A 13,042-nucleotide genomic window follows, 5' to 3' on the forward strand; every position below is an offset into this window, starting at 1 on the left:
CATGCTTTCGTTTGCTCACTCTGAGGTAATTAATCACACTGCTAGCAGAGTCAAACGTCGGTCCAATATAAATACTCTAAACTCCATGTACGGCAGAAATTCAAATATTTTCGTTTTTTGTCACTGCCTTCACCATATATGTACATCATTGAAATATTTTGAAAGAATTAGCTGTTACAATGGTGGATTTTAGCTAGCAGTTGTAGCTAGCTGGGTTGCAAAGCATTTAGAAGATTTTAAAACGACCTTTCAAGATTATTCCTGTGCAATAACATGTTAATAATCCATGTCGGGTTAAGCGATGAAGATCCGCTGACAGTGATGCCCTGTGCTTTACATGGGTTGGAGTGGAAGATCTTTAGTGGCCTGCTATAGAGATCTAACCTCAACCCTGTTAAACATCTGTGGGGGTGAATTGGAATGTGACTGCACCCCAGGCCTCTTCAAATAGTACACTTTTGTTGAGTTATTTTTGCACTGTACTGTATAACATACTACACAGAAGGCATTTTGGTTGGCACTATTTTGTGTATTTGTACTGTAATGTTTTTTTTGTCTTGCACTGTTTGCACTAGGTTGCACACGATGCATTTTATGTGGCTAGGACAACTTATTTTAGTCCTAAACTACCGGAAACTTTGTCTGATCTCAATGTGTACTGCGTCAGCTATATATAGTTGGAATGGCAATAACATTTTCTTGACTTAACCTCACCTACTTCAGTACCTGACTTTACTAAAAACCATTGTGTCTGAATGATAAAATCTTATGGTGTCCACAAACTCCATATATTGTATGTATGCATAAATATATATATATATATATATATATATATATATATATATATATATATATATATATATATATATATATATATATAGTTAAAAAGGTGCCTTTACTTATCCAGAGCAACTTACATCTTATACATTTACATAAAATGTAAGCACATTTACTTACATATTGGGATAAATTTCTACTAACTTTTTACCTTTCTGAAACTTATAGTCAGGTGTCCACAACCCTTGTTCACATAGTGTACTAAGAGAGAGCAAACATCTTTCTTTTTTTAATTTCTCTCTTGTATTTATGCTTCAGCCTGGTTTGCTTCACTTTCCAAGTCCATTACTCTGTAAAACTAATGAAACTCCTCAAATTCTTGACTTAACCTCACCTACTTAACCTCACCTACTTCAGTACCTGACTTTACTAAAAACCATTGTGTCTGAATGAACATAAATCTCCACAAGCACACTCCAAAATCTAGTGGAACATCTTCACAAAAGAGTGGAGGTTATTTTAAAAGCTAATAGGGAGTAAATGTGAATTTATATGTTCAGAAAGGACATACGAATTTTATGGTCAGGTGTCCACACACTTTTGTCCATATAGTGTATAAAGATATGCAGAAATCGAAAAATCGACCGATTTTAAACCATCAAGCTCAATTCATGAATAAAGACTTCTCTATCAATGTACATTTTGCTACTTGGGATCTAAACCAAGGCACGTTGAAACTCTCTCTCTCTCTCTCTCTCTCTCTCTCTCTCTCTCTCTCTCTCTCTCTCTCTCTCTCTCTCTCTCTCTCTCTCTCTCTCTCTCTCTCTCTCTCTGACTGATTTTGACCATAATGACATGCTTCTAACAAGCAGGCTTAGCCGCCTCTGATCTCCAAGCATCTATGTTTACTCATGGGATTAAATTAAAGAACTCGGTGTCCAATTTCATACCTGGCTTCCTCTAGAGTCCTTCAAGATTCAGCCAACAAACACACACACACACACACACACACACATCTCAGGCCAGATGTTTTTCTGTACTCGTAGACCAAAGGGGAGGTATATAGACATAGGTAGACAGAGCGCAAACATAATTTCACTGAGTCAGCAGATTCACCGCTCAGTACCTGAAGGACAAAGACAGTGAACCAAGCAAAGGTTCGGATGGAGATTTAAATCATTTCCCATGAGTAATGTGTTTCTTTTTTTTTCTACTTCAAGACAATATTAAGGCTTCAATTTTACCATTTAAATTCACAGATTCATCAGATAAAGAAATGTCTTCAATGCAATTAGAACATGTGTGAAACATTACTTTTTTTTTCCCTAAATTGTTTTTTTTTTTCACAGGAAACAAATTAAGAGACCCAAACCTGTTCCAGCGTGACACTGCCCCTGTACTTTACATGGGTTGGAAGATCTTGATTGGCCTGCTATAGAGCTCTGATCTCAAGCCTACTGAACACTTTCAGGATGTGTTGGAAAGCTGACTGCATCCCAGACCCCTTCGTCACCCTACATCAGTACCTGACGTTACTAATGCCCTTGTTTTTAAATGAGAACAAATTTCCACAAACACACGCCAAAAACAGTGGAACATCTTCCCAGAAGAGTGGAGGTTATAACAGCAAATTGGGTCTAATGTGAAATGTCAAAAACACAGATAAAATCTTATGGTGTCCACAAACTCCATATATTGTATGTATGTATAAATATATATAGCTAAAAAGGTGCCTTTACTTATCCAGAGCGACTTACATACATACATTTACATACAATGTAAGCACATTTACCTACATATTCGAATGAATTTCTACTAACTTTCTAACTTTCTTAAACTTATAGTCAGGTGTCCACAACCCTTGTTCACATAGTGTACTAAGAGAGCAAACATCTTTTTTTTTTATTTCTCTCTTGTATTTATGCTTCAGCCTGGTTTGTTTCACTTTCCAAGTCCATTACTCTGTAGAACTAATGAAACTCCTCAAATTCTTGACTTAACCTCACCTACTTAACCTCACCTACTTCAGTACCTGACTTTACTAAAACCATTGTGTCTGAATGAACATAAATCTCCACAAGCACACTCCAAAATCTAGTGGAACATCTTCACAAAAGAGTGGAGGTTATTTTAAAAGCTAATAGGGAGTAAATGTGAATTTATATGTTCAGAAAGGACATACGAATTTTATGGTCAGGTGTCCACACACTTTGTCCATATAGTGTATAAAGATATGCAGAAATCGAAAAATCGACCGATTTTAAACCATCAAGCTCAATTCATGAATAAAGACTTCTCTATCAATGTACATTTTGCTACTTGGGATCTAAACCAAGGCACGTTGAAACTCTCTCTCTCTCTCTCTCTCTCTCTCTCTCTCTCTCTCTCTCTCTCTCTCTCTCTCTCTCTCTCTCTCTCTCTCTCTCTCTCTCTCTCTCTCTCTGACTGATTTTGACCATAATGACATGCTTCTAACAAGCAGGCTTAGCCGCCTCTGATCTCCAAGCATCTATGTTTACTCATGGGATTAAATTAAAGAACTCGGTGTCCAATTTCATACCTGGCTTCCTCTAGAGTCCTTCAAGATTCAGCCAACAAACACACACACACACACACACACACACATCTCAGGCCAGATGTTTTTCTGTACTCGTAGGCCAAAGGGGAGGTATATAGACATAGGTAGACAGAGCGCAAACATAATTTCACTGAGTCAGCAGATTCACCGGCTCAGTACCTGAAGGACAAAGACAGTGAACCAAGCAAAGGTTCGGATGGAGATTTAAATCATTTCCCATGAGTAATGTGTTTCTTTTTTTTTCTACTTCAAGACATTATTAAGGCTTTAATTTTACCATTTAAATTCACAGATTCATCAGATAAAGAAATGTCTTCAATGCAATTAGAACATGTGTGAAACATTACTTTTTTTTTCCTAAATTGTTTTTTTTTTTTCCACAGGAAACAAATTAAGAGACCCAAACCTGTTCCAGCGTGACACTGCCCCTGTACTTTACATGGGTTGGAAGATCTTGATTGGCCTGCTATAGAGCTCTGATCTCAAGCCTACTGAACACTTTCAGGATGTGTTGGAAAGCTGACTGCATCCCAGACCCCTTCGTTACCCTACATCAGTACCTGACGTTACTAATGCCCTTGTTTTTAAATGAGAACAAATTTCCACAAACACACGCCAAAAACAGTGGAACATCTTCCCAGAAGAGTGGAGGTTATAACAGCAAATTGGGTCTAATGTGAAATGTCAAAAACCCAGATAAAATCTTATGGTGTCCACAAACTCCATATATTGTATGTATGTATAAATATATATAGCTAAAAAGGTGCCTTTACTTATCCAGAGCGACTTACATACATACATTTACATACAATGTAAGCACATTTACCTACATATTCGAATGAATTTCTACTAACTTTCTAACTTTCTTAAACTTATAGTCAGGTGTCCACAAACCCTTGTTCACATAGTGTACTAAGAGAGCAAACATCTTTTTTTTTTTTATTTCTCTCTTGTATTTATGCTTCAGCCTGGTTTGTTTCACTTTCCAAGTCCATTACTCTGTAGAACTAATGAAACTCCTCAAATTCATTTTAAATGCTTCTTCAAAATCACAAGCCAGAGTCCAGTTTTCTTGACTCCCCACTTGAGATTACAAAATGATCCCAGATCACAGCATGCCTCTAAAGTGAAACACCGGCACGCCATAAATTGGATGCTCAGCTATCAATTAATCCCAAATAAACAGGACTGACAGAAATGGAGAAAGAACATATTAGTGTGTTGCAGTATCGGTTAAATGTCACTCTCTGTCACCCGGAGTAAGTGAGTTCGGTAAATAGCAGTGAAGAAAAACTGTCATTTTTTTTTTCTTGGAAGAGTGACACTAATCCATAGAAAAGTGCAGTAGCTGCCTCCGAAGCTCTCGGTTTGTGACTCACAGGTCTTGTATGGATGTCTCAGGAAAAAAAAATAGCAATCTAAGTTGAAGTCTGTGAATGACCCAAATCCACTGAGAACAATCTGTAAGGCCTTTTGCATGGAGGATGGAAGCTAATAGGATATATACAAGTAGGAAAAGAAGTTCAGAGAAAATGCGACAGTTGCGTCACATGTTTTCGGAGCAGGATTGACCCTCAGCAGTCGGTGAACTAGTTGGGACGTGCCAAATAATTCGAAGTGCTACTCACCGAACATGTTGCCGATGTGGCCGTTTTTGGTGAGCGGCCTGAGCTCGTTTTGCCCCCATGCATAACGTCTGTAGTTGTCCCAGGCATATTTCATCATCTACAAGGAAGAATAAAGCAATGACAGTTAAAATGTAACATGGTATAAAGCCTCTGAAGTGAATCACAAGTGCAACTAAGGCTTGCCGACTCAAATAGGTGCACGAGATACACTGGTTATTCGGGTCAAGCAATTAAATAGGGGCGGCTTTTATTATATAACACTTGCATGATAATCTTGCAAAGCAAAGAATGTTGAACCTAACAATAATCACTGCTTACCATACACTTTTACATGAGAGCCAGCTTCTTGAGGAAAGTAGCAATCATATTCTTCCGTTCACCATCAATTAACAACAAAAAAACAAGACTTTAATCTACTTAACCATTTAGCCAGTGAATGCAAACCAACACTGTCCACTGGCTTTCTATATTCATCAAGAATTAACAATCATTAAATCAATGCATATATATATATATATATATATATATATATATATATATATATATATATATATATATATATATATATATATATACAGGAGTGCAGAATTATTAGGCAAATGAGTATTTTGACCACATCATCCTCGTTATGCATGTTGTCTTACTCCAAGCTGTATAGGCTGGAAAGCCTACTACCAATTAAGCATATTAGGTGATGTGCATCTCTGTAATGAGAAGGGTGTGGTCTAATGACATCAACACCCTATATCAGGTGTGCATAATTATTAGGCAACTTCCTTTCCTTTGGCAAATGGGTCAAAAGAAGGACTTGACAGGCTCAGAAAAGTCAAAAATAGTGAGATATATTGCAGAGGGATGCAGCAGTCTTAAAATAGCCAAGCTTCTGAAGCGTGATCATCGAACAATCAAGCGTTTCATTCAAAATAGTCAACAGGGTCGCAAGAAGCGTGTGGAAAACCAAGGCGCAAAATAACTGCCCGTGAACTGAGAAAAGTCAAGCGTGCAGCTGCCAAGATGCCACTTGCCACCAGTTTGGCCATATTTCAGAGCTGCAACATCACTGAGTGCCCAAAAGCACAAGGTGTGCAATACTCAGAGACATGGCCAAGGTAAGAAAGGCAGAAAGTCGACCACCACTGAACAAGACACACAAGCTGAAACGTCAAGACTGGGCCAAGAAATATCTCAAGACTGATTTTTCTAAGGTTTTATGGACTGATGAAATGAGAGTGAGTCTTGATGGGCCAGATGGATGGGCCCGTGGCTGGATTGGTAAAGGGCAGAGAGCTCCAGTCCGACTCAGACGCCAGCAAGGTGGAGGTGGAGTACTGGTTTGGGCTGGTATCATCAAAGATGAGCTTGTGGGGCCTTTTCGGGTTGAGGATGGAGTCAAGCTGAACTCCCAGTCCTACTGCCAGTTTCTGGAAGACACCTTCTTCAAGCAGTGGTACAGGAAGAAGTCTGCATCCTTCAAGAAAACATGATTTTCATGCAGGACAATGCTCCATCACACACGCCCAAGTACTCCACAGCGTGGCTGGCAAGAAAGGGTATAAAAGAAGAAAATCTAATGATATGGCCTCCTTGTTCACCTGATCTGAACCCCATTGAGAACCTGTGGTCCATCATCAAATGTGCGATTTACAAGGAGGGAAAACAGTACACCTCTCTGAACAGTGTCTGGGAGGTTGTGGTTGCTGCTGCACGCAATGTTGATGGTGAACAGATCAAAACACTGACAGAATCCATGGATGGCAGGCTTTTGAGTGTCCTTGCAAAGAAAGGTGGCTATATTGGTCACTGATTTGTTTTTGTTTGGTTTTGAATGTCAGAAATGTATATTTGTGAATGTTGAGATGTTATATTGGTTTCACTGGTAAAAATAAATAATTGAAATGGGTATAAATTTGTTTTTGTTGTTGCCTAATAATTATGCACAGTAATAGTCACCTGCACACACAGATATCCCCCTAAAATAGCTAAAACTAAAAACTACTTCCAAAAATATTCAGCTTTGATATTAATGAGTTTTTTGTGTTCACTGAGAACATGGTTGTTGTTCAAATTAAATCCTCAAATAAAATTAATCCTCAAAAATACAACTTGCCTAATAATTCTGCACTCCCTGTATATATATATATATATACCCTTATATATAGGGTTAGGAGCTCAAAAGCCCAACATTGCTGGGACTTGAACCCCTAAACTTCAAGATCCTGAATCTAGAAACTTCCTCATGAACAAACATCCCAACATCTGCATTCGCTTTGCTGTGCTGTAATTACAAAATTGCTCTTGTAAAAATATATACAGTTCCACAGCTTGCTAAGCTCGTAACAAAAGATCATACCAGATAAATTAACGCTGAATAGAGGGAGAAAGTATCCACAAAATCAAAGGATTCAATCTTTTTTTTTTTCCACACAGAATGTTTTTGGCAGTGCTGCCAGCCAAATGCTGATATCATTATACAGAGTTCTGCAACAGCAGCTACACTGCTTGTGATTAATCAAGCAAATATAGCCACTCGTGAATACAATGATGGCACACACACACACACAGACCAGTCGCAAATCATTTCTGAAAAAAACAGTACAGAACCATGCAGACGGTCGTCGATTCCTCTGAATTTATTAAGCCCTAATGCGATAATCCGAGAATTAATCCACAATTGAGGAAGAAGTGTGGATTATAAAATTAAGACTTAATATCCACGCTACTACCCTGAACAAAAGCATTTTCCCTCTGAGGCATCAGCATGCAGGATTTATTAGGATTTTGGCCATCTTCTGTCTGATGTATTCCTTAAAACCTATTCGAGAGTCCACTGTATGTGCTTTCCTGTCTAGTCTACAAAGCCGGCTATACATTTTTATACTTTATTTTGTTTTATTTCTTGAACGTAGCGGTATAGAATTAAAGAAAAGATCCTGCACAGAATTCCTGGGCATACAATTCTTTCTTTTATATTTCTTAATAATATCTTTCAAGAAATATTTAGCTTTTGGCATTTTGCATTTGTTTTGTTCTTTTGCATTCACTACAATTTTCCATTTTTGATGGCTGTGGCATCATCAGCATTCAAACTCTCATTCTCTCGAAAATATTTGGTTCCCTCTGTTGCAATACTATTTGAAGACCTGACCGTATGATTCATTTGTGCTTTCTTTCGAACATCCCATTATTATTATAATAACCTCCACTCTTCTGGGTAGATGTTGCACTAGATTTTGGAAAGTGCTTTTGGCTGAATACGTATAAATCTCCAGTAGAGCTTCAGTAAAGTCAGATACTAATGTATGTGGGGAAAATGTCACCTTCCCACATCCAAAGACGTCCTATACAATTGTACGCCTCCATCTTTGTTTGGGAATAAAACCACATATGGCTGGAAAAGTTTGTAACCAGATTGCATTTCTTCCCTTTATTTCCTTTAATCGCTTTTAAAGTTCGGGGAGCTGCAATATTTCTTGGATATATTCTGAGACAGGACTGCGCTCTTTAGTCACTAATCTGCGAGGTCCCAAGGTGCAGTTTGCAGCATCAGTGACATGACATAACGAAAGCACCGGGGCATAAATGTTCATTTTGTCAGCCAGTGATGAGCGAAATGTTCAAGCGCTGAAATGGCTTCAGACAGACGGAGTGATTTACGGCACGTACGCTGGATGGGAAGCATTTCCATCATCAGGGCACTGAAGAAATCCTTGTCCTTCTCGGTGACCTACTGGAGAGCGAGGATTCCTGGAAATGACTTCGGTTCCGGGGAAACAATGTCCAGTCCAGATTCATGATTCATCTTACTACAACTCAGTCCTCCCACAAAGTGCTCTTGTGTGCATGAACTGGATGCTTAAGGCTTATTGTTCCGTCGGTGAGACAGAGAGATGGAGAGAGAGGAAGAGAAAGAGAGCAAGAGAGAGAGAGAGAGAGAGAGAGAGAGAGAGAGAGAGAGAGATGGGATACATGCTCAAGTATTAAAAATGTTCATGTTACTTATATTTGATCATGTGATCATTTAAAAGTCTTCAGTGAGAGAGCAGGATAGATAGATAGATAGATAGATAGATAGATAGATAGATAGATAGATAGATAGATAGATAGATAGATAGATAGACAGACAGACAGACAGACCGGCAGACAGACCGGCAGACAGACCGGCAGACAGATCGATTAGTAGATGATAGATAGATAGATAGATAGATAGATAGATAGATAGATAGATAGATAGATAGATAGATAGATAGATAGATAGATAGATAGATAGACAAACAGACAGACAGACAGCCAGACATATCGATTAGTAGATGATACATAGATAGATAGATAGATAGATAGATAGATAGATAGATAGATAGATAGATAGATAGATAGATAGATAGATAGATAGATAGATACATTGTATCCTTCAGGGACAAAAAATCTGTTTGTCTGTATGTTCACATCAAGTAAATTATGAGAAAGCTTTGATCTGTTCATCACTTTCCCTCACTCATGTTCAGTCCCATTTTGGTGTCAGTTCGCATGAGACTGTTGAATCCTCGTGCCTTGCAGTGTTGTACATTTTTCAGAAACACTACACACTTCTTTAGTTGAACACTTGTTCATGTTACTGTATTTTGGCCTGTTGCCAACAACAATTTTGTCACAGCAAAAAAGAAAGGGTTCAAACAGACAGTAGAATTAAGCAACAAAGCATTATCAGCACCGCCGACTGAAAACCTTGGTGCTGACTGATTTCTTTGTCATGCGAAAGAGCTGATAGGCTTTTCTCTCAGAAAAGTAGAAGAAAAAACAGATAGCGTGTTGCATTACAGAGGTTTTCGGGTTTTGTCTGAATTCACAGCGTAACGTCTTCCTAGAAAGTCAGTCGGCGTTCTTCCCCCAGGTGTCTGGAGACACATAAAAGGGCTTCAACATGGAAAAAAAACATCCGAAATAAATGCTGGTTCTGTTTGATATTTATGTCCACTTTATCTCAGCAGAACTTCATCTGATAACAACGCTGAAGACGCTGCGGGTGTCTGGAGGAGAAACAAAAGCCCTAAATATGGTCTTAATTCTTGAGAGAAAGGAAGGGAGAGAGGTATAGAGAGAGACAGAGAGACAGAGAGAGAGAGAGAGAGAGAGAGAGAGAGAGAGAGAGAGAGAGAAGAGAAAAGCGGTCACATGGATGAACCCTTGTTTATGTTATGAATGGTCATTCGCAAGCCTTCAGTGATAGATAGATAGATAGATAGATAGATAGATAGATAGATAGATAGATAGATAGATAGATAGATAGATCGATAGATCGATAGATCGATAGATAGACAGACAGACAGACAGACAGACCGGCAGACAGATCGATTAGTAGATAGATAGATAGATAGATAGATAGATAGATAGATAGATAGATAGATAGATAGATAGATAGATAGATAGATAAACAGACAGACAGACAGACAGACAGACAGACAGACAGACACATCTATAAGTAGATGATAGATAGATAGATAGATAGATAGATAGATAGATAGATAGATGATAGATAGATAGATAGATAGATAGATAGATAGATAGATACATTGTATCCTTCAGGGACAAAAAATCTGTTTGTCTGTATGTTCACATCAAGTAAATTATGAGAAAGCTTTGATCTGTTCATCACTTTCCCTCACTCATGTTCAGTCCCATTTTGGTGTCAGTTCGCATGAGACTGTTGAATCCTCGTGCCTTGCAGTGTTGTACATTTTTCAGAAACACTACACACTTCTTTAGTTGAACACTTGTTCATGTTACTGTATTTTGGCCTGTTGCCAACAACAATTTTGTCACAGCAAAAAAGAAAGGGTTCAAACAGACAGTAGAATTAAGCAACAAAGCATTATCAGCACCGCAGACTGAAAACCTTGGTGCTGACTGATTTCTTTGTCATGCGAAAGAGCTGATAGGCTTTTCTCTCAGAAAAGTAGAAGAAAAAACAGATAGCGTGTTGCATTACAGAGGTTTTCGGGTTTTGTCTGAATTCACAGCGTAACGTCTTCCTAGAAAGTCAGTCGGCGTTCTTCCCCAGGTGTCTGGAGACACATAAAGGGCTTCAACATGGAAAAAAAACATCCGAAATAAATGCTGGTTCTGTTTGATATTTATGTCCACTTTATCTCAGCAGAACTTCATCTGATAACAACGCTAAAGACGCTGCGGGTGTCTGGAGGAGAAACAAAAGCCCTAAATATGGTCTTAATTCTTGAGAGAAAGGAAGGGAGAGGTATAGAGAGAGACAGAGAGACAGAGAGAGAGAGAGAGAGAGAGAGAGAGAGAAGAGAAAAGCGGTCACATGGATGAACCCTTGTTTATGTTATGAATGGTCATTCGCAAGCCTTCAGTGATAGATAGATAGATAGATAGATAGATAGATAGATAGATAGATAGATAGATAGATAGATAGATAGATCGATAGATCGATAGATCGATAGATAGACAGACAGACAGACAGACAGACCGGCAGACAGATCGATTAGTAGATAGATAGATAGATAGATAGATAGATAGATAGATAGATAGATAGATAGATAGATAGATAGATAGATAGATAGATAAACAGACAGACAGACAGACAGACAGACAGACAGACAGACACATCTATAAGTAGATGATAGATAGATAGATAGATAGATAGATAGATAGATAGATAGATAGATAGATAGATAGATAGATAGATAGATAGATAGATAGATAGATAGATAGATAGATAGATAGTGCCTCTGATTCTGTGTTCTGTGTATGGTCAGGTAGCCATTAACTTTTGTCCAGATGATGTATAAATATCTGTTCATTCTGTATAAACAAGTGATTCTTTGCTAATCTTTTTGTAGGGAATGACTGCTCAAGGGATTTCTAGTATTTCCTGGAGTTCAGGGGGGAGGGAAAGTCCAGTGTACAAAATTGTGTGAAATGGCAGCTACAGAAAGACCGCCAAGCTGACGCTCCCTCAACTGCTGTATAAACACAATAATTGTAAGTTTCTTTAGCTAAGGCTGTTCCATTAATGTATGTGCTCCTGGTCAGAAGTCTCCTGCAGCCTGCCATTGAAACAGAAAACATTTCAGAAACATTTGACATTTTAGACCATAATGGACTCATGATCATCAGAGCGGTTTAACGCAGTCATTAGCGTGACACAAACTGGGATCGAAGTCTGAGCCAGGTCTGATTGCAAGCAGCTGTGCTGGGAGAGGGGCAAAGGATATTAGAAGGATAAAAAAAAAGGTCAGGAAGGAAAAATCTGAAAAAGAGCACAACGATAGCGCTGCTAATAAGCGGATATTGCACTGAAGGGTACGTGAGTATTTGTGTGTATGCGAGAGAGTGGCATCAAGCAGACTCCTGCAGCTGTCTCACTGTCCTTATCATTCTCAGGAGACCTTCCATGTTTAAAGCTGCTCGTCTCATTAATACTCTATCGGGTTGAGATGGAATACTTAGGAAAAGCCAATGACACAAAATAGGCGTTTTTCGTTGTTGTTTTTTCTAAGACTCCACTCTATTCGTGCCGGCTTTACACGAATCAATCTTTGGCTCCTCGGCTGGAAACGAACCAGCCTGCAGGAACATTCCGGAAACGCTCACGACGCGGTGTTTCTTTGCACAAAAAAACGGCGTTGAGCCACACATTAGCAGCGTGCATACCTTCAGGAAAAAAGTGCTTTTTCAAAGCAAAAAAAACAAAACAGCTCAAGCTAAAGGAAGCATTTTAGAACCTACCAACAATATAATAGCAGAGTATAACGTACAATATGCGGACAAAAGAATTTGGACACCTCATTTTTTCCAGCCATATGTGGTTCTTTTCCAAACTGTTAGCATAAAGTTAAAGCCAAACAATTCTACAGGATGTTAAAAAAGACCCAAACCTGTTCCAGCATGACATGACCCCTACATAACAACCACCTTAAATGAGTTGGAGTGGAAGATCTTCTGCTATAGAGCTCTGAATTCAACCCTTTTAAACACCTTTGGGATGAATTGGAACGCTGACTGCACCCCAGGCCTCCTCACCTTCTCACCTACATCAGTG

General features: G+C 38.7%; 1 protein-coding gene across 2 annotated transcripts in view; it reads right to left on the reverse strand.

Moving 5' to 3' along the window:
• Positions 1–13,042, reverse strand: part of LOC124403718 (mannosyl-oligosaccharide 1,2-alpha-mannosidase IC) — a 211,690-nt gene that overhangs the window by 108,101 nt on the left and 90,547 nt on the right. Inside the window, exons 2-3 of one of the 2 annotated variants that reach the window (XM_046877432.1) lie at positions 6,649–6,652; positions 4,984–5,080 (exon numbers count right to left, since the gene is read on the reverse strand). In XM_046877432.1, the coding sequence (XP_046733388.1) occupies positions 4,984–5,080 (97 nt within the window). In that variant the 5' untranslated portion in view covers positions 6,649–6,652. The remainder of the gene's footprint in view (positions 1–4,983; positions 5,081–6,648; positions 6,653–13,042) is intronic. The other variant, XM_046877431.1, reaches the window with a different exon arrangement.

Source organism: Silurus meridionalis, chromosome 21 (assembly GCF_014805685.1).
Source record: "Silurus meridionalis isolate SWU-2019-XX chromosome 21, ASM1480568v1, whole genome shotgun sequence".
In the NCBI taxonomy this organism is placed as follows: Eukaryota; Metazoa; Chordata; class Actinopteri; order Siluriformes; family Siluridae; genus Silurus; species Silurus meridionalis.